We start from the raw sequence: 20,167 nt of genomic DNA, 5'->3' as shown, positions 1-20,167 counted from the left end.
AGTAACAGTAAAGTAACAGTATTTTAAGATACTTGGTAACATACACAAGAGTTACAGGCCAGCAGAGGTGGCAGTTCAAATATGAGTTATTTAAAAGTATAATGACCTTTTAAGGTTTGCTACAAGCCACTACAATGTCACGAGATGTGTTACAATACATTGCCCTGAGTTACCCTGAGCTGGTTAAGTTTAGTCACCTCTGTAGCTGGTACAACACAAAAAGTTCAACAGATGTACAGGTAGAACTCAAGAGGGAAGTAATTCCATCCATGGTTTTTTAATTCCTAATGTTGCAAGCCTTTCCAGGTTTCTTACTGCTTTTGGATAGTTGTTCCTTCTCTATCAGTGCTTGTCTCAGTGTGGCAGAACTTGATTCTGGGAAAGTAGTATATGCATAATGGAGCTGGCTTTGCTCAGAATTTATTCAGCTGGGTTCAGAGAGACAGTTACAGCATTTTCAACTGGTGATGTGTGAAAACACTGTCTTGAACAAAACAGCTTGCACAAGACCATTAAGAATTTCAGGTACCACCTGGTATTTTGCCTTCAGGATAATGACTGAAACATGGAGCTTGAGTGTACTTTTCACCTTTTCTCAGAACTTGTCCTTATTTACTCTTCAAAGCTATACACAGAGCCAGTAATATTTAAGATACCTTATCTAGTTTTTTCTCTCTCCCTGCCTACTTTTTGAAGCATGATTAACTTTTACAAGAAATTGCTTACTTGTATCTCCTCCTCTTCAGACCAGCAGTAACATGAATTTTAACGCAGTGTTGAATTTCATGTTCTTGACTTATAAATCTTTACAACTGTTCTCCAGCTGCACTGAACAATGTGATTCTTGAATATTCAAATAAGTAGAGGTTTAAAGCTTTTAATCATGACAATTTGGAAATGTAAGTAAATGCCTTGTTCTCTGAAGGCACCTACATTTTCCATTGACCATAGAGGTAATCTTGGGTGACTAGCTCAAATACAGGTGTCTAGCAGTACGTCTAATTTTAGCTGAGATAAATCCCAGTCATTGTCTCCCTTTGAAATAAGGAGCTTTTGGAGATATTTGAAAACAGTATGTTTCATCAGTAATGCAATCTTAGTGCAATATACTAAAAGAAATGCATTCCATTTAGTGAAAGTTGTACTTCTGAATTTCCTGTATTTGTACATAATTAATCTTTCATATACTAGAGACCTCTTTAAAGCTGATGGAAGATAGAAATAACAATTTCCATTAAAAACACAGCATTGAGGTTTAAACACATTAAGATGTGTAGAGTTTATACCTTGAGCATGAAAATCTACTGTCGCTTTAGTTTCATCTTAACTTTCAGTGTAATTTCAGTTGTAAATATTTTCGCAGATGAAGGAGATCCAAATATACGCTAGGTGGCAGTAGAAATAAGAATATATGACTTGCTTGGCTTCAGGGCTCCAGTCTAGCAGAAAGAACAGTATTTAATCAAATTGAAAGCTAAGTTTATTCTCGTTAGGTTTGGAGAGACTATTTCACAGCCAGCTACATCACTTTCCTAGGAAATACTTTGTGTGAATAATTTTAATTTTATTAATTTCTAGATTTTTTTTGATATAACACTAATGTCTTAGGAAATGTATTAGAAAAAATAAAGTGAAGTGTGGGTTTTTTTGAGGTTGGATATACTTTGTTAAAATCAACAGAGGGATATCTGTAGGGGCATAATCACTTGCTTAAAGCATATGGCTGAAAATCACGTACTTAGTTGGGCCTGCTTCTTTTGTTCCTCCCCTAGTTCTCTGTCCTAAGCCGTGATCCTAATTCTTGCCTCTCTCTTTAAGTAATATATTTTGGTTTCATTCCACTTCAGTCTTTAGCAACCTCTAATTCCTGATGTGAAAGATTCTGTAGAAACCTTCCTTCAAATATATTTTCTTGTGCTGTGGATCAAAATTGTGATAATTGTATCATCATATTGGAAGAAGATAATGAAAATGCTTATACATCAGTCTACCAGGTAAAGGAAAGCTTTGGAAGAGTGTTTTTGAAAGCCTTTAATACATGACAGTTCTCTCTACTTTGCCTTTTAGTGTTTTGTTTTTTCTTCTTATTTTTTAAAGTTAAGTTTTTCCAAATATGTTTGGTGTGAGATTATTTGACAGCTAACTACATTACCTTGTCACAAAATGTCAAGTCATTTGAAACTTTTACACTTCTGTTCATTCCATTACCTCATTATTTTTAGTGCAATATTAAACATGAATATTTGCAAGAAGAAGGGTTTAGCTACAGCCTTCATGGTTTTGTGCTCTTTTCTTTAGACACTTTGCTATTTCTGATTTGTTGCTTAACAATTTTATGTATGTCTATATAGATACATCATTTAATACAGCCTATGACAGTTCCTGCACCCCTAGTCTCTGTTTGCAATGCCGCTTATCCTCCCCTTATCTCTGCTAAAGAGGTAAGCAGAACTATATGCAGAGGACACTTTTGTTCCAGCTCCAGGATATGACACTTCCACATAAAGAGCACATTTTTCTTAACTTAATCATACCATGTATTTATTTAGCAACTCTGTATCAAGAAAAGCATTTAACTCATTCTACACTATCTCTGATGTATATACCAGGAGATATTATCTCAAAGAAGCTGTTTCAAGAGCTACTAGTAATAATACTACAGTAGCTCCTCTACATTCAAATATTGATAGGTGACAGGCATCTGCTGTCCTTCTTCAGCAGAGTCCTGCAGCTGAATTGTCCTCTCTTCCTTTCAGTGCCTAAATGATACATGTCAAAAAGACTTTGGGCAAAGATACCAATAATATGATTGATGCTCAGATAATATATTCTTTTTATTTTAGGACTGACTGAAGGTCAGATGCAAATGACCCTGGTTATGCTGGGCCTAAACAAATGTTGTAAGTCCTTTAGTACAGTACCTGTCATTTGTTAAATCTAATAGACAGGGTAGGTATAGCAGAGAAAAAAGTGAAATTTGCAGTTCCTCTTATCCTCACCTTATCTCTGATAAGGTTATAAGCAGAACTATATGCAGAGGAGACTTTAATTAACCAAGTTTCTGTAGAGGAGAAACTGAAGAAGAAGTCTAATTAAAGTGGTAGACATTTCAGATGAATCATAGAATGGTTTGGGTTGGAAGGGACCTTAAAGATCATCTACCATGGACAGGGACACCCTCCACTAGACCAGGTTATCCAAAGCCCCATCCAACCTGGCCTTAAACTCTTCCTGGGATGGGCCCTCCACAATCTCTCTGGGCAACCTCTTCCAGTGCCTTACCACCCTCACAGTAAAGAATTCTTCCTAATATCTAACTTAAAATCTACTCTCCTTCAGCTTTAAAACCATTACCCCTTGTCTTATCACTACATGCCCTTGTAAACAGTCCCTCTCCAGCTTTCCTGTAGACCCCCTTCAGGTACTGGAAGGCTGCTCTAAGGTCTCCCCAGAGCCTTCTCTTCTCCAGGCTGAACAACCCCAACTCTCTCAGCCGGTCTTCACAGGAGAGGGGCTCCAGCCCTCTGATCAGCTTTGTGGCCCTCCTCTGGACTCGCTCCAACAGCTCCATGTCCTTCTTATGTTGGGGGCCCCAGAGCTGGATGCAGTACTCCAGGTGGCGTCTCACAAGAGCGGAGTAGAGGGGCAGAATCTCCTCCCTCGACCTGCTGGTCACACTTCTTTTGATGCAGCCCAGGATATGGTTGGCTTTCTGGGCCGCAAGCGTGCGTTGCCAACTCATGTTGAGTTTTTCATTAACCAACACCCCCAAGTCCTTCTCCTCAGGGCTGCTCTCAATCCATTCTCCATTGCCCAGCCTGTAGTTGTGCTTGGGATTTCCCTGACCCACGTGCAGGACCTTGCCCTTGGCCTTGTGAAACTTCATGTGGTTCGCACTGGCCCACCTCAAGCCTGTCAAGGTCCCTCTGGATGGCATCCCTTCCCTCCAGCGTGTCGACCGCACCACACAGCTTGGTGTCATTGGCAAACTTGCTGAGGGTGCGCTCCATCCCACTGTCCATGTCACCAACCAAGATGTTGAACAGTGCTGGTCCCAATACTGACCCCTGAGGAATGCCAGTAAGTTATTACTTACTGTGGCTTTGGTTGTCCTTAAGAAGATCATCTTACTTCTATTAGTTTTAACCTAAATTTCTGCATGTAAGTTATAGAAATGCAAATGAACTGAATAAAAAGGCTTCAGGCAGTACAAGATGCTATTGCCTGCCTTCCCTGGCTACTAGTTCCAGCTTTAAGATCTCATTCTACTTAACAAATGGATCTCTGACCTAAACAGTCTATATGTCAACGTATGGACCCTAGCATTAGGGATATTTGCTTGCGGAAATAACACTGAAGCTGTTACTGAGTGAGCAGCTCTGGTTGAGTCAGAGTTTTGACAGTCTTCAGGTGACTGAAGTGAGTTTGGAGGGTTTTTTTGTTGGTTGTTTTGGGGTTTTTCCCCACTTTAAAGTAAGATGGCTGGAATTAATGTTGTCTCTGATAAGGCTGCTGTTGGGCTACTGATAAAAAGTTGAAAAGAGGTAAGTTCATTTCTCTTTACTACACTAGACTTTTTAGTGATTTGAAAGTCATCTAGTTTGTCTGTGAATTTCGTCAGTTCATAATATAGTAAGAATAGTACTTCCATACATCATACTTAGAGGACAAATGTTTTAGGCTGTAATACACCAAGATAATACAATGGTAGGGGAAAATATAGGGAGTATATTCTGATCCTTAAGTGAAACAGTAAGATAATTAAAAGCAGTGGCTTTCTCAAATATTATATTCTCTAAAGTTACAGATTTACTCTTATAACCAACAATAAGTGAGTAGTCCAACTGTGATATTAAGAAGTCAAAATTGCTGGCATCATGATGATAGATACCTGAAATGGAATACCACCTCTTCTGATCAATCAGCCTCTGACTTTATTCCAATATAAAACAGTTTTCTGTGTGGTTTTATGAACAGCATGGTTTGTGTTTGGCTGGTTAACTTATCACAGATTTCAGTGTTCCCTCCCACCTGTTTTCCACAACAGTGTTTTCCAAGCTATTTTGACAATTGGAGTTGGTGCATAAGAAGCAAGCACGTAGACAGTCTGATTGCAATAGATGACTGAGGAACTTGAGTGTGACTTGGGAACTGATCGATCTAGGCTGCTATGTATGCGCTCACTTTCAGCTTTGGTGCTAATGATGTTCCCACTGCAGTAAGGCAACTCGGGCTTAGGGGCTGGCTTAATGCACACCTTCCTATGCATCACTGGGCCAGGGTAGCTGCAAACACATTGATCCTAGCTCAAGCTGAATGGTAGTGGGACTTAAACTGCAGTATGAGACCGCGAGTGAGGATGTGCCCTAAGTAAACCACAAGAGGCAGGGGACCAGTGCAACATAAAATATGGGATGCTGCATAGTTGCACATGGAAACCTCCACGAGTGGAGGGCTGCTGGTGTCCTTGGACTGTAACAAGCTCATTACATTGCTAGGAGGCAGCTCCCGAGTCCAGAGTTATTGAGGGCAGTACACTGCTTCTGCCTGGGACAGTCCTCCTGGTGGAAGGAGGAATAGGAAAGACAGCCTACCACTGCACCCACAAGTGATTGATGCTGGCAGGTAAAACTCAAAGGTGACTTTCATGAGCTCTTATAGTTGTTGTGCACATGCAAAAACTTTCAAAAGCACATGCAAGTGACAGTTAGAGTTGGGAAATTGTATGAATACTTCCTACTGTTGAGTTTTTCAGAAGCTTTGTTGGCTGCTCTGTTAATTGCAGGGCTTCATCCTTGGGCAGGTTTTGAGTTAGCTGTCTTAGTAAATCCATTTCAAACTAGTATTTGTAACTTAATTTTTATTGATTTGTCATAAAACTGTACTTAATACTTGCACCTCTTGTAGGAATCCTGTGAATTTTGGGTGATAGATGTTTATGAAGTAGAAATTATATTTCTGTAGTAAATGCGTGTCTGGATTCTCTTTCTGTATTATATGACTGTATTTTACACGGTTAGGGAGTAACATCCTACCTTTATTTTTACAAATTTTAAAGTCTATTTCCAGTCTTTAGTGAATAGCAGTGCCTTAATGTAGCAAGTGGTCCTTTTTATTTCAGTCTTACTTCCCTTTCTCTACTGGTGCTGAAATAATAATGATTATAATTAATTTTCAACAGGTCAACCCTACCTTTGATGTGACTAATACACAAACACTTGACCCACTTGTCATAGAGATTAGTTCCTCTTCATCTTTCAGTATTCCGGTAAGGTGCCTTCTGAGACGGGGGAGAAAAAGAGAGAAAAAAGGGTATGGCTTAAACCAATGTGTTATAAGAAATGTGCTCTTTCTGTCTGCAGGAATGAAATATGTTTTTTAATGACCGTCAACTGCTCAGAGCTCAATATCCTAACTTCTCAATTTAAGCTTTCTTTCACAGTTCTCAAGGCTAACCAGAAGATGGTGTAATAGCAAAGCTTTCACATTATACTAGTAATTTTACCCATACACTAAGCAGAAATTCTAATTATAAGCCTATGGTAATTATATCCAAATATTACTGTTAAAATTTGTGGCTTATTCTCAAACACTTTTTGTAACTCTGTCTTTATCTGCAAATAATGGGAAACCTAAAGAATAGTTGCCTCATTGATAAAATTCCAAAAGTGATGTTTTAATTTTTCTCCTTTTAAGGCATCTAGTAGTTCTGTAGGAGAAAAAAAAAAAGTAACACATTTTAAGACAGAATCATAGGACTAGATCCTTCTAGTGTTAGCTTTTCATATGACATTGGTATGGCATGTGGGAGGAAAGGAAGGCAATGTTTTAACGGTAGTTTCGTAGGAGGAGAAATATGCTCTCCTGGTATGAAATCTAAAAGACGTACTGTTCTAGAATTAGGTTAAAAAGAGAATTTCTCTTTTAGCTCTGAATCTGTTCCTGTGAAGGCATGAATTGTATCTTGAGCAATTTTAGTTACCATAACAAGAGTTTGTGTGGCTGAAGGGTTAATACATGTGAATTGGCAGTAGATGTGGTTTCTGCTGTTCTATTTTGCCATGAACGCTTTATGAAAAGGTATGTTGTGAAGATACTTTATGACATTCTTTAAGATCATTTGTTGAAGATCATGAAACAGAGGTTGATTCTAAAAGAAACCTTTTCTTCAAAACAAATAATCACATAATAATTTTTATTTGAGAGATGATAATTTAATGTATTTTAAAGTTTAGCAGTTGTGTTTTCATAATGGAAATATGGTTCTTAAAGATAATTTCTATGAAAAGTAACTTGCAGTCTTACAGAAATCTCTTTAGTAGGCTTGACAGATAGTGGATTGTAGTGGATATAATTTATTGGTTACCTATCACTTTAAAATATTCTGCGTTCATTACTTCCTGATCTTAATACTGATCACAGAATTCAAATGTGTGGTTACACTGTAACTCTTTGTTACATACCTATAAATCTGTCAGTCATTTCATCTCCTTCATTAATTCTTTTGATATGAAAGCAGTTTATAAAACCTCATGCCCAGAACTCATAGTAGGAATAAATTGACCCACTAGAGACAACATCCTCTTGATGGCTAGCTGGCTTTGCAGTCTTCTTCATTACAAAAACGTTGCTTCAAAATTCATGCCTTTTTGTCTGTGTCAGTAATCACTAATTTTTTCCCATTCTCTTGATCTCCTGTTCACTGTGAATTCTCACCTTTCTGCATCTCACCATTCACTATCTGCATCTTTTTTCCATCTAGCAACGCTTCTGTATCCTCGCTACTTGGACTACAGCCTTTACAGCAACTGCTCTGTCCAACACATCTCTATGGACACAAATCCAGAAACCATTTGCATGTTTTCTCTGCCACTAGCATCCGTCCTCCCCCATAGTATATAACACTCTCCTCAACTTTAGTAACCTATCTGGTGTAGTGGGTTGACCCTGGCTAGAGGCCAGGTGCCCACCAGAGCCGCTCTCTCACTCCCCTCATTCACTAGACAGGGGAGAAAAGGTATAACGAAATGCTTGTAGGTCGAGATAAGGACAGGGAGAGATCACTCACTAATTATTGTCACGAGCAAAACAGACCAAACTTAGAGAATGAATTCATCTAATTTATTACTAGGCAAAACAGAGTAGAGGAATGAGAAAATAAAATCAACTCTTAAAACACTTCCCCCCACCCCTCCCATCTTCCCAGGCGCAACTTCACTCCCGGCTTCAACCTCCTCCCCCCTCAAGTGGCACAGGGGGACGGGGAATGGGGGTTACGGTCAGTTCATCTCACGGCGTTTCTGCCGCTTCTTCATCCTCAGGGGGAGGACTCCTCTCATCATTCCCCTGCTCCAGCATGGAGTCCCTCTCACGGGGTGCAGACCTTCAGGAGCAAACTGCTCCAGCGTGGGGTCCCCCATGGGGTCACAAGTCCTGCCAGCAAACCTGCCCTGGCGTGGGCTCCCCTCTTCACGGGTCCACCGGTCCGGCCAGGAACTTGCTCCAGCGTGGGCTTCCCACAGGCCACAGCCTCCTTCAGGTGCCTCCACCTGCTCCAGCATGGGGTCCTCCACGGGCTGCAGGTGGAATCGCTACACCCCCTCATCCTTCCTCCATGGGCTGCAGGGGGACAGCCTGCTTCACCATGGTCTTCACCACGGGCTGCAGGGGGATCCGGTGTCTGGAGCTCCTCCTTCCCCTCCATCTGCACTGACCTTGGTGTCTGCAGAGTTTCTTACATCTTCTCACTCCTCTCTCCGGCTGCAAAAGCTCTCTCTCTCTAAGTGTTTTTCTACTTCTTAAATATGTTATCACAGAGGCGCTGATTGGCTTGGCCTTGGCCAGCAGCGGGCCCGTCTTAGAGCCGGCTGGCATTGGCTCTGTCAGACACAGGGGGAGCTTCTAGCAGCTTCTCACAGAAGCCACCTCTGTAGCCCCCCCGCTACCAAAACCCTGCCACGCAAACCCAACACACTGGTCTTCCCTACTTTCTAATGTCAACTCATCTTTTAGTGTCATCATCCTGTCCAGTGTCTGTCTGCATTACCAGCTTCTGTTGTTCACGGAATTATTGCCTGTTTCTTAATTGGACCAGCCATCCAGTTTCTTTGTGTCTTGTTTCCAGAGTGTTCTGGATCTTAGTGACTTGGACCTTTTCATCTGAAGCTATCTCAATTTCCCTAATGTTTAGAGGCCCTTTCTACAGAGGCTTCATGTCGTCTTCATAAAAATCCAAGGGGGAAGGTCAGATGCTGGATTTCTTCCCATCCCACCTTCACTGCCAGATTTCCTCTTGATACTGTTTGTCCTCACTTGAATGATACTGTGTTCATGCATTATTTGTGTAATACTTTTTTTTTAAATCCTCCTCTAACTTGAGGTTACCAACCTCTAGTCTAATTAATCCTCCTCCTCCAACCCTCCCCGATTCCAACCCTCCTGGGTTGCTCCTTTTCTACTGGTTATCAAAGACAATATCACTGTACACTCAATATCACTGTACACTTTTTTTTCCCTGCAAACTTGTCAAGACCCATCTTAAAGCCGTTTATGGCTTTTTGGTCCTACTTCTACTGGAAGAACGCTGTTCAAACAACTAAAAATCTTTGATCAGGTTGCCAGGTTAATTTACAAATGTCTTGTCTATACCTACTTATTCTTTTCGAAGTGTTTTGCTCTAGCTTAAGCAGTTCTTCTGCCCTTCTGATATGCGTAGAAAGAAAAATGCACTCTGCACTTACACACCTTTAAGGGTTCTTGTTCAATGTCTTTATCTATCATGCATGTAACACAGCAGGGCCCTAAGGGTGATTTACAAAATACCTTGGCAAATCTCTGGATCACTGGAAGTAGCTAATGAACGTATTTACTTTAATTTTTCTGGAGAAGAAGAGAGATACAGCCTTTCTTGGATCACTGTCTCCAGTATTAAAAGACCAGTTTCTCTGGGACAAGTAACAACATTGAAGCTTTTGTAGGATCTGTGATGAGTTCCCTAAAGGTCCCTGAAATATCTTCAGGGAGATTGGAAGCCTGCACAAAACGTTGTAGTGTTTTATTGAATGGCTATCAAAATTCCTAACAGTAAGTGAGCAACCTCTTATAGATCTCAAGCTATTCCAGGAAATAGGAGAAAGTGTTCCTCCTGCTGAGAATCTCTTCTTTGGCTATTGGGACTCTGTCCTTTCATACTGGTCATAGGAAATATGCTGTTAATGCCCCTAAGATGACTTGTGGCAGAGCAAAAAAGTATTCCTTTTCTTCTCTTCTGTAAGGATTTATTAATAAAAATCATAGAGCAGTATAGGTTGGGAGGGATGTCTGGAATCATTTAATCGAACCTCCCCCTTAAGCAAGGCCAACTTGGATCAGATTCTGAAGGGCCTTCTCCAGTTCATTTTTTTTAATATGTGTAAGGATGGAAATTCTACCACCTCTCTGGGCAGCTTGCTGTAGTGTTTGACTGGTGAAAATATTTTTTTCATAATATGCAGCTAGAGTTTCCTGTGTTCCAACATGTCTGTTGCTTCTAACTCTATCATAGTGGTCCTCTAATAAGTGTCTGGCGCTCTCTTTTTCTTTATCCACCCATTAGATATTTGAGATGGCAGTAAGATCTCCCTGTATCCTTCCTTCTTAAGGCTGAACAAACCTGGTTCTCTTCCTTTTCTTGTACATCATGTGTTCCAGCCCCCTCACCATCTTGCTCGCCCTCCGCTGGACTTGCTCCAGGATGTCAGTGTCTGCCTTGTATTGAGAAGCCCAAAACAGGACATGGAACTTGAGATAATTAAGGTGCAGCTAAATATCACTGTCATCTATTCTTGACAACAGGCTGCCTGGAGAAGATTTGAAAAAAACAAATATTTAAAAACTTAATGTTCTTGCTTCTTTATTGTGAATTTAAAATATATGTTTAGATATTTTCTTAGCAGTTCATTTATATTTTGAGCTTTATCTGTATTAGGAAATACTGGTATTATCTCTTCCTCCCACTCCTCCTCTTCTTTTCGAGGAATTTTAATTTGTTGCTTCATCAAAACCAACAATCCATAACAAATTCCACACTTAAAATGCCTACTTATATGGGGTTTTTAAATTTACTTACTTTTATTTTCTTGTTTCAAAGACTAAGCCAAGATATGCAGGTATGAATGTTCACATAGGGATTTTGCTAGAAAATACTTGAATTATTAAATTCCCTGAACTCAGAACACAAGCTGAAAAGAATAAGGTGTTTAGACTTAAAGCTGTAAGGCCGGTGTTTTTTGAACATGGTGAAAAATCTGTTTTCGTCTAAGATTCACACTGATGCAACTTCCTTTGTAAACTTAGTGAAGGGAATGTGGTCATTGTGTCAGTGGAAAAACTTCAGTGTAATCTTCAGTATGGAGCTGCTTTGTTTTTGGACTATAATTACAAAAACACTAAGAATTCCCGTCTGTGTATTATTATTGTCAGGAAAATAGCTTTGAATTTGATGATTGATTTTTTTCAGGTCTCTGTGTTAACTGAAACCAGTATAAATACAATCTATATATACTTAACTAACTGATATTTGTGTAATGCCCTGACTTTTCCAACGGTAAGAGCCTTCATATGTCTCAGGTGAAACGTAAAAAAAAAAAAGTGTGTTCTAGCCTTTTACACTCTAAAAATGTTCACGAAATTAGAGTCAAGGTTTGGGGGCTGGGAGTAATATTTCTTCTTTCTCTGTCTCATTGAAAACTCTGAAAGCATTACTGCCTTTCTCCCATCCCCTCTTCTTCATGCATCAAGCAGCTTAATATTGCCTTTTGTTTCAGAGTTATTGAAAAGGAAAAATTGGAAGTCTTGTTTCCCTTTTGGGACTATTTCCTCATGTTTCGTCGTCTGATTTTACTTTTAGTTTTGAGGGAGGCTGGTTTTTTTTTTTTTCAAGTCTGTAAGGCAATACACTGGTAAGCTCTGGTCCCTGATAAGCTGTTGGGAACAAGGTAAAGTTGATGATGTCTCTGTAGTTTTTACTGACAGCAGCAGGAAATCACTGTAGAGGCTCTCTAATGTTCCATCCCCTGACCTTGCTCATGTAAACAGGATTTGGAGGAAGCAAAGCAATGTACTCTAATCTGGAAGTCAGAATATCTGCGCTGGCTGGGAGGTGTTTGCTGTTCTTTCTCTTCCAGTGCTAGTTAACACTGACAACAAGACATATTTATTGTTCATTTACAGTACGATTTCTACAAAGTTAAGATTGGATTAATTATTGGAAGGGGAAAGATAAGGATTGTTCCTGTTTGGAGAAAAAGGAACATCTATGTTTTAAAATAGAAGGTGACCAAATAAATTCCTCCCTCCCAATTTGTAAAGTATGTGAAAGCAAATAAGAGCATGTACAACTTATATTCCTCAAGGTGGGACATTGTTAGTTACCTGTACTGCATTTGTAGTAGGTATCTTGATGCAAAAAGTAGAAGTATCTGTACTCTCAATTTATCCTATACGCATTGCTTCCCCAGTATGTATTTCAGGGTTAAAGTATTTTTGACACAATTTTTTCTGCCTTTATTTTGAGTAAAATTAAAAAAAACAACCCAAAACCCACCCAAAAACCAAAATGCCCAAACCTAAAACCCACCCCACATACTTTGCAAAGATAGCAATTACGAATGGAAAATTTGCATCTATTCTTCCATCTCTGTGTACATGAAGGCTTACACAACTATTCTTCCTCTTCAAACTTATTTTGAAAGGTCATGGAGTAATGTCTCTTCCTTGCATGGCTTAACACAACTCCAGAATTCTGTAGAACAGGATTACAAAAGAAATTTTATCTTAAAAGCTAAAATCACTGCATATTTTTCTTACGATACGACTTCAGTTTTATTCTGATTTACATCCTTTCCTGGCTCTAGCCTTACATGGAAATAAACACCAACTGTCTTCAGTGAGGTTAAGGGGAGGGGAAAAGGAAGAAAGGAAAGAATAGGATTTTTATACATAGATCATCTCCTCTGGGGCCCAAGTCCAGTTCAGCAGGGAACAGCCAGTAGAACAAAACTCATATGGTGCTTCACAGTGCACGGTGGTTGCCCTTACTGCTTGTTTTAGTTCATCCGAAAGCACAACAGCTTTCTGTAGTTCATGGATATCAAATTTTCTTGGGACCTTGGACATTTAGCCTTTCACTTAAACTCTGATCATTGCATGATATTCATACATTTTTTTTCTACCAAAGGAAAGTTCTGGCACCATCCCTTTGAAAGGAAGACTGGAATCATTGTTCTCTAAGAGAAAAATGTCCTGCTTGTGTTCCTTGTCCAAAACTCAGTTGCCAATTAGACTAATCTCTGCATTGAGGAGTGATCCCACCAGTAGAAGGGCTTTGATAAAAATTGACAGTTCCCAGCATTTCCCATCATCTTACCTTCCCTGCTCCCAGACAGAGAAATAAGAAAGGCCACTCCCTGAATAGCTATGGATCTCTTCGTATACTGCCATTCTTCTGATTACCAGTAAATGCATATTTGAACGAACTGCCAACTCTGTGATCTGAACTCCAAATCACAAACACGGAGTGAAATTAGGGAATAATGTGAAGAGATCCTGTTTCTTCAAATGTTGAGGTAGTGCTAACTATCTGCACCTTTTCCACAGATGAGCATACCAAAACCTCTCAAACAGGCTCTGAATCTCTGATGCTAGGTCTTATAAAAACATAGATTAAATGCTGTAAGTAGAGGAACTCAGAAGTGTTCAGTGCAGCAGAATAAAAATAAGAATTTGTAAGCTCCGCTTTTGTATCTTTGCAAATGAATCTTTCTCTCTGTCCAATCTTGCTCTTAGACAAGCAATTTTTAGTATCATCTTGGCTTACAGCACACTCCAGACAAACGTTTTTACTCTTTGCATGCTGTGCAGTACAGCGTGTGGGGCTGGGGGAAGAGGATAGGCTGCCTTCTCCCCACAGCTCTGCAGCTAATACACGTTCAGCTGCACTCCGGGAAGGAAAGTCTCCCGTCCCTCCCAAAGGCTATACCTAATCCATCCGGAACAACCATGAGGCAGCAGAGACAGCCTCTTCTGTTGCCAGTGAGGGACCTTCCACAGAAGGTATGGCGTAGACAAACAAAATGGCTCATCTTCTGCCACAAGTGCCAAAAGGATGAAGCGTTTGGCATAGTGAACAGTGACTTTCTAAACTTGCATTTTGAGCCTCTGTAGAGGCACAAGCATGTTTAAAAAGGTTTGTGTACTTAATCTTAAAAGCAATATGCTTTGAGACCACTAGTATCAAATAATGCTTAAAGATCAGATACGTGAAGGTGAACTCAACATTTGTAATAAAAGAAGAATATGATCCAAATGGCCCTTGCGTTTTGCAGTGCTGCTATTCTAACACAGCGTGTACCTGCTGGTTTACAAGGAGAGAACAGGAAATGTGTTGTGCCGCTACATAATTAGGTAATAATACATGTCTTGATGTTCCTCAATAGGCTTCATTATATTCTTTGAGTGAACTGGAGCTTGAGAGAAAGTCAAGTTTTCATTGGAGACAGAATTCTGAATTTGGGCACTAGAGAGTGCAAGAATATATTTCCTATACTATTTTTAGCCTGCTTTCCTGAGGAAATGTACCTTAGGAGATTGTACTGTTTATTTGTCTGTCTCTGTCCTATCTCTCTAATAATTTTTTTAATCAAATAGTTGGTGTTCTGTTTGTTTTTTTTTTTTTTTAACAAAGCTTGGAAATAAACAGTCGGTAGAATAAGGAAACATATTAGTGCTGCCACTAAAGTAAAAGCCAGTGAGATATGACACTGAATTCAGTGATACTGGACTAGGCATACACTAGCTACTGGTGACCTGCCCTGTAAGAGTGTCACAGCACATACGGAGGGAGCTCGAGTTACTGTAGGACAGGAAGCTCAGAAGGGCGACCTAACAAGGAAAAAAGCCTGCCCACACACCCCCCTGAAATACACACACACACACACACACACACCCACCATATTAGGCTTCAATATCTAGTTTCCTCACAATGCAGTTTGTTTAATTACGTTGCCTTTGCCCATAGTGACACTATTAACAGATGCCATGGCTGGACTATTGGTAGTGTTTTGTAAGATAACTGGCTTGCTGCAGATGACTTTTAAAACTGGCCCTACCTTAGTTTGCATAGGGTCTTACTCATGGCAACAGTGCAAAGCTTCAGGAATGCTTTTCAAGTTGATCTATTGTTCCTTTAGCAAATCAGCACATTTCTGGGAACTAGAGGGATGGAAGTTCCAGGTATTATTTCTGTTTCAACTTCCTGAGATACTGTACATGTACACTCTGACCTTGTCTGCCCAAGCAGTGTGTTCCCCCGCTTCAGCTGGGAATCTAAGCAGTATTCACAGTTCTCACAGCTGATTCTGCGGCATGCAGAAAATGCCCAACAGCTATCAGCCCACACATCAAATAACAACTGGTTCCTTCCTCTTCCTGGGGAAGAGTAACATCCTCTGAGAAGAAGCGTCCCCTGAGGAATGCAGGAACAGCAGCAAGCCTTTCACACAGGAAATTACTACTATAGCACTTGTAGAAAAGTGTTTCTGTCACTTGGATTGTCAGTCTGTAATGAGCTTCCTGCTGACCTAGATGATGATTTACTACTGATCTAAATGCCATTTGTGAGTCATTTAGCTTAATGGAAGTTAATGAAGTTAGCATTCAGTAGCTCTGTTACTCTGTAAACACCTGTTTCAAATTTTTTCATGCAGCAGCACAAGTTAAGTTTTGAACTTCTTAGTATTCACGGGACTTTAATAATTCTGAGATCACATGTTTTGTGGGACTGAAACAAAGGAATGTTTAGATTGGTTGGTAGTGTGTGACTTTCTTAGAGAAGGTTGCAAGGTTTTATTTTTGTTTATCTTAAGTTGGATAATAAAGCTGAGCTACAGATCAAGCATGTCAGAAAACAAGATGCTCAAGCTAAAATACTGCCCTTGAATTACCCTTTGTTCTTAAATACTACTGGAGTCTAAGTTTAGCACAGCATGCTTGCAACTGCGTGGAAGAACCTTGAATACAAAACAACACATATAGATATAAAACCAATATGTTATTTGAAATGGTTAATGCAAGTTTGTTACAAAAGCAAACACTTTTTAATACTGTTTAAATATTTTCTTATTTTTCCTTAATGACAGTGCTTGAACAAGTACTAGCAAATTGTATTTATCACTTAGATTACAGTGATATCTAAACCCAGAGGGTGCTTTCTGCCTAAAAGCTTGTTTGAGTGTTTTCCAAATATATCAATTGTTCTAATACAACACATCTCTCCTTGCAAACTGTGCTGCTTTACTATCTGGTTTGCTGTAAGAGATGTAGTTACTTGCTTCGTGTGAGATAATGGAAACATTAAGATCCAAAAATTGCATAGGCTGCTTAAAACAAGACTGAAACTTTTCAAATAAAATTCAGCACCAAGGGCAAAAATGTTCCTTCATCAGATATGTGTTTGATATAGGAAAACTCTGAAAGCATCTTGGCTTGTATTTTCCACCAAAATAGTTTTGGGGTCAGATATTAGGTAAGAGAATCCTAAAGGATAATTTCACAGTCATTTTAACTTAATGACTGTTTTTGTCTGGTTAATTCCATCCAAGCCAATTCCCTGATCTGCTCAGCTATCCAAACACTACTACCAGCACAAAGGAAATAATAAGAAAAAAATATTTGGAGATTAAGTAGGAGATTAGTGCTGGCTGCAACCTAAAAGAGGTTGATTGATGTCTATGGAGCTATGTATCCAATGGGATCGTGCTATAACATATACAGGTGTGTTTACATGTAGGACACATCTGAACATCATTCTTTCTTAAGATGCAATGGGAAAATACGAGCAAAGGAGGTGGTAGTAATGGGTTCCTTTTGTTCAGGCAGTGACTGTGTTGGATTTGGTTATTTTTTCAGCCTAGGAGGATTCAGCTTGCTTTCTTCTGTCTGCATGGCTGCAACCTAAACAGCAGGTAACCGAGACAGAGGCTGAATGGAGGCAGCTCCATCCTTCATGCTTGAATTTGAAGCACTGTAAAGTAAAAGCTGAAAGTATATGGCACCAGAGGAAAGTAAGTGAGAAGCAGTCTATGGTTAGTCATTAGCGCGTTCTGGAGGGAACTACTGGATTCCATCGCCTTTACGCATTTTGCAATAAATAGTACGGGGAGGGGGAAGTGGGAGCTGTGTGACTGACACGATGTGGAGATACATGGCATCACTGTTCTGAAAAGCTGTATTTTTTTTTTTTTTTTTTTTTAAATCCCCTCACAGTATGGTACTCTGGTTGTACTAGCTTGGGTTGGTGGGAGGGAGGGATAGGTAGATGGTGTCCTCTGGCATATTCTAACTGCGTGGAGATGGTGCTTCCTGAATGCCAAGTGTCAATTCCACACTGCGCGTCAGATACCTGAAGCACAGGCATTGCAATGCAGCCCTCAGTTGACTATTGCAGCATTTTTGTTGTAGAGGAAGATTATTTTCTTGATATAGAGATTTAAGAGAATTAATTACTTTATCCTTAACATAAACCAGTATCAAATGTTCCTCACTGAAAAGATTACTCTTCTAAGCCATGATTCATTCTTATAGGTGTTTCCTCATTTCTTACACATCTCTTAGGACAGGAATTCTGTGTCCGTACTTCCAATTTTTGCCAGCAGTGTGTAACAGTACAATACTATCTCTTGCTTGGTACTTTCAGCTAGTTATAACTACATGTGAGAAGTTACTGTGATTCTTCACTCAATAACATTATTACGTCAAAGTTTTATCATTTCACTCAGTTATATATTATGTCACTGTAATTCTTTTCAACACCTCTGCTTTCTATGGTGTACTACTCTAGAGTGTCTTCATCTCTGAGATCTTACATGTGTACATATGGTTGCATTTGGACAGTTGAATGAAGTCAGATTGCCAAGTAACCCTGACTGTTTTAGTAGCTTCCAGTATGCCTTTTTGTATCATCTGTAAATTTGATCTTCCAGATTGCTCATATGTTTTTCATGGGTCTGAAACAAGAACAGATTTCAGTGGAATCGCTAAAACCAGCATAATTCTTTAGTAACCTTCTGATTTAACTAGTTTTAAAGAAACACTAGCTAGATAATTGACTTCATACTGCATTACAACCCAAAATATGTTAAATTTGTAGCATGCATATTATGATTTTTTTTTTAAAAAGTACTTTTTATCAGCAATGGTTTGACTAAATATTTCACTAGAGAGGTCTTCAGTTTGACAGACTATTTCTTTCCTCTCTCAAACCATACTGATTTGCTTGACATTATGCCTTAAATCTTTGCTATATATATCCTAAATCAACTTTTCAGTGTTTTTCCCTGACACAGTTCTCAAGCTGGCTGTGACCTGTGACCACACAGTTATCCTGTTTATCCTGTCTAACTACTGATGGAATGTCAGCTTCCCCACTCCCCTGGTATTTCTCTGTTATTCCAGGATATATTGAAAATCAACATCATTACCTTACTTGTTAAGTTATTTCAATACCATTGAGTTCAAACTATGTAACCCAGAATTTAAAAATATTTACATACAGTGTAAATTGTTTAACAGTCTTTTTGCTACAGTTGGAATAGAAAGTATTTTGTCAGAAATACAATTACAGCATTTATTATCTTCTGAAATGGAGGATAAAAAGACTTCATTAACCACTTTAAAAAATTTCTGCATCACTTTTTAACACCTCTAGCTAATAAGTATGCTATTGCTAGGACTTCTTTTGTTCCTGATATTTGTAAAGCACAAATAATCCTTGAGTGACAGAAATTATGTAGCCTAGCTTCCTACAAATCTGTGTTTCATAGCTGACTGTAAGGTTTTATTTGAAGCTTTTACCTTGCTTTGAGGTAATTATAAGTTATTTTTCTCTCACATGATTCTCTGGTCTCCAGTAATGTGTAAACTTATGCCAGAGTCTTTCTCCCAGTGGGAGTACTTACTGATTTCTCTCCTTTAGTTGGCAATCTATCCTCAGGAAACTTAGAAATCAGCTCCCTCTAGAATATCTCTTCTTCCATCAGACCCTCTTAAATCTGCAACAAGTTCAAAACTTAGAAGTGGGGTGTGGGGACAAGCAGATGGAAATGAGAGTCTCAGCATTGTTTCCTTAGGAAAGTGGGCTAAAATGACCTTTTTATTGCTCCTAATTCTGATGGTTGTAGAGTTTTTGCTAAGGCCTTCAATTATCCTGATCAGCTGTGTTCCACCACTTCTAATTTATGGTCATTTGTATTATCCTGCTTTTTACAGTTGTAAAAAGCAACAGTATATTTTATCTGTGAAGGCTCTAAATCCCCAGCAGGAATTTGGCATTTAGGACTGGAATGCCAGCTGTTGATCTGGGATTGTAGTGCCAACTGCTTTCATTTTTATTGTCATTTTAACATCAAGTCTGGAGTGGGGCACACAGTAGGGATATGCCTTCTTCCATATCCCACTGAGAGGGACCACTACCTGTCATAACTGATACTGTACAATTGATTACATGTTGTTGACCTCTCCTATGCAGCTGGAAGCATGCAGTCAGCCTTAATCAAATGAAATTAGTAAAGGGGACGTAATAGCATGATATTCTGTTTTATGTGCTTTTTAGCATAGTTGTGTTTATATTTCTTATCTATACTCCAGTGGATAGTATTTAATGCAGTTTTTCATTAATGCTAATTTCATGAAGTATTTAAATATTACTTACATCTTTATATCTCTTTCTTTCAATTCAGTTCTATCCCTAATCCAGCTCTAACCCGTACAACCAAACTTTTTGGAGAAATGTGCTTTACTTTCAAAGAAAGTGCCATGTGGCTGTGAGCACAGGGGAGCGCAAGCACATTTCAGAATCTGAACTGCTGTTCTTAGCAGGAGTATCCTATATGTAAGTGTTACGTGCTTAAGTTGATTGATCTCTAGAAATTATTTGTGTTAATGTTGTTCATTATTATTATTAGAAATTATTTTCCTTAAGGGACATAGATGACAGGGAGTGCCAGTGTTGCTGTGTTTCCATTAGAGTATGGGAAATGATACATCCTCTTGTACTTTGCATGGACATACAGTTCCATAAATTGTTGCTATCACAAGGCTGCTGCTGGTGATAATAAAATACCAAAGTAATTTT

General features: G+C 39.2%; 1 protein-coding gene across 9 annotated transcripts in view; it reads left to right on the top strand.

Annotated features, from left to right (window-relative positions):
* Positions 1–20,167, top strand: part of POC1B (POC1 centriolar protein B) — a 65,668-nt gene that overhangs the window by 22,365 nt on the left and 23,136 nt on the right. For 6 of the 9 annotated variants that reach the window (XM_054836792.1, XM_054836764.1, XM_054836784.1 and 3 more), the window contains one exon: positions 6,182–6,268. The exons of 1 other annotated variant lie outside the window; for it this stretch is intronic. In XM_054836792.1, coding sequence (XP_054692767.1) covers positions 6,182–6,268 — 87 coding nt within the window. Of the gene's footprint in view, positions 1–6,181; positions 6,313–20,167 lie in introns of all 9 variants that reach the window. 2 more of the 9 variants (XM_054836819.1, XM_054836810.1) reach the window with 1 other exon arrangement.

This window comes from Grus americana, chromosome 1 (assembly GCF_028858705.1).
Source record: "Grus americana isolate bGruAme1 chromosome 1, bGruAme1.mat, whole genome shotgun sequence".
NCBI lineage: Eukaryota > Metazoa > Chordata > Aves > Gruiformes > Gruidae > Grus > Grus americana.
This window is presented reverse-complemented; position numbering and strand designations above follow the sequence as displayed.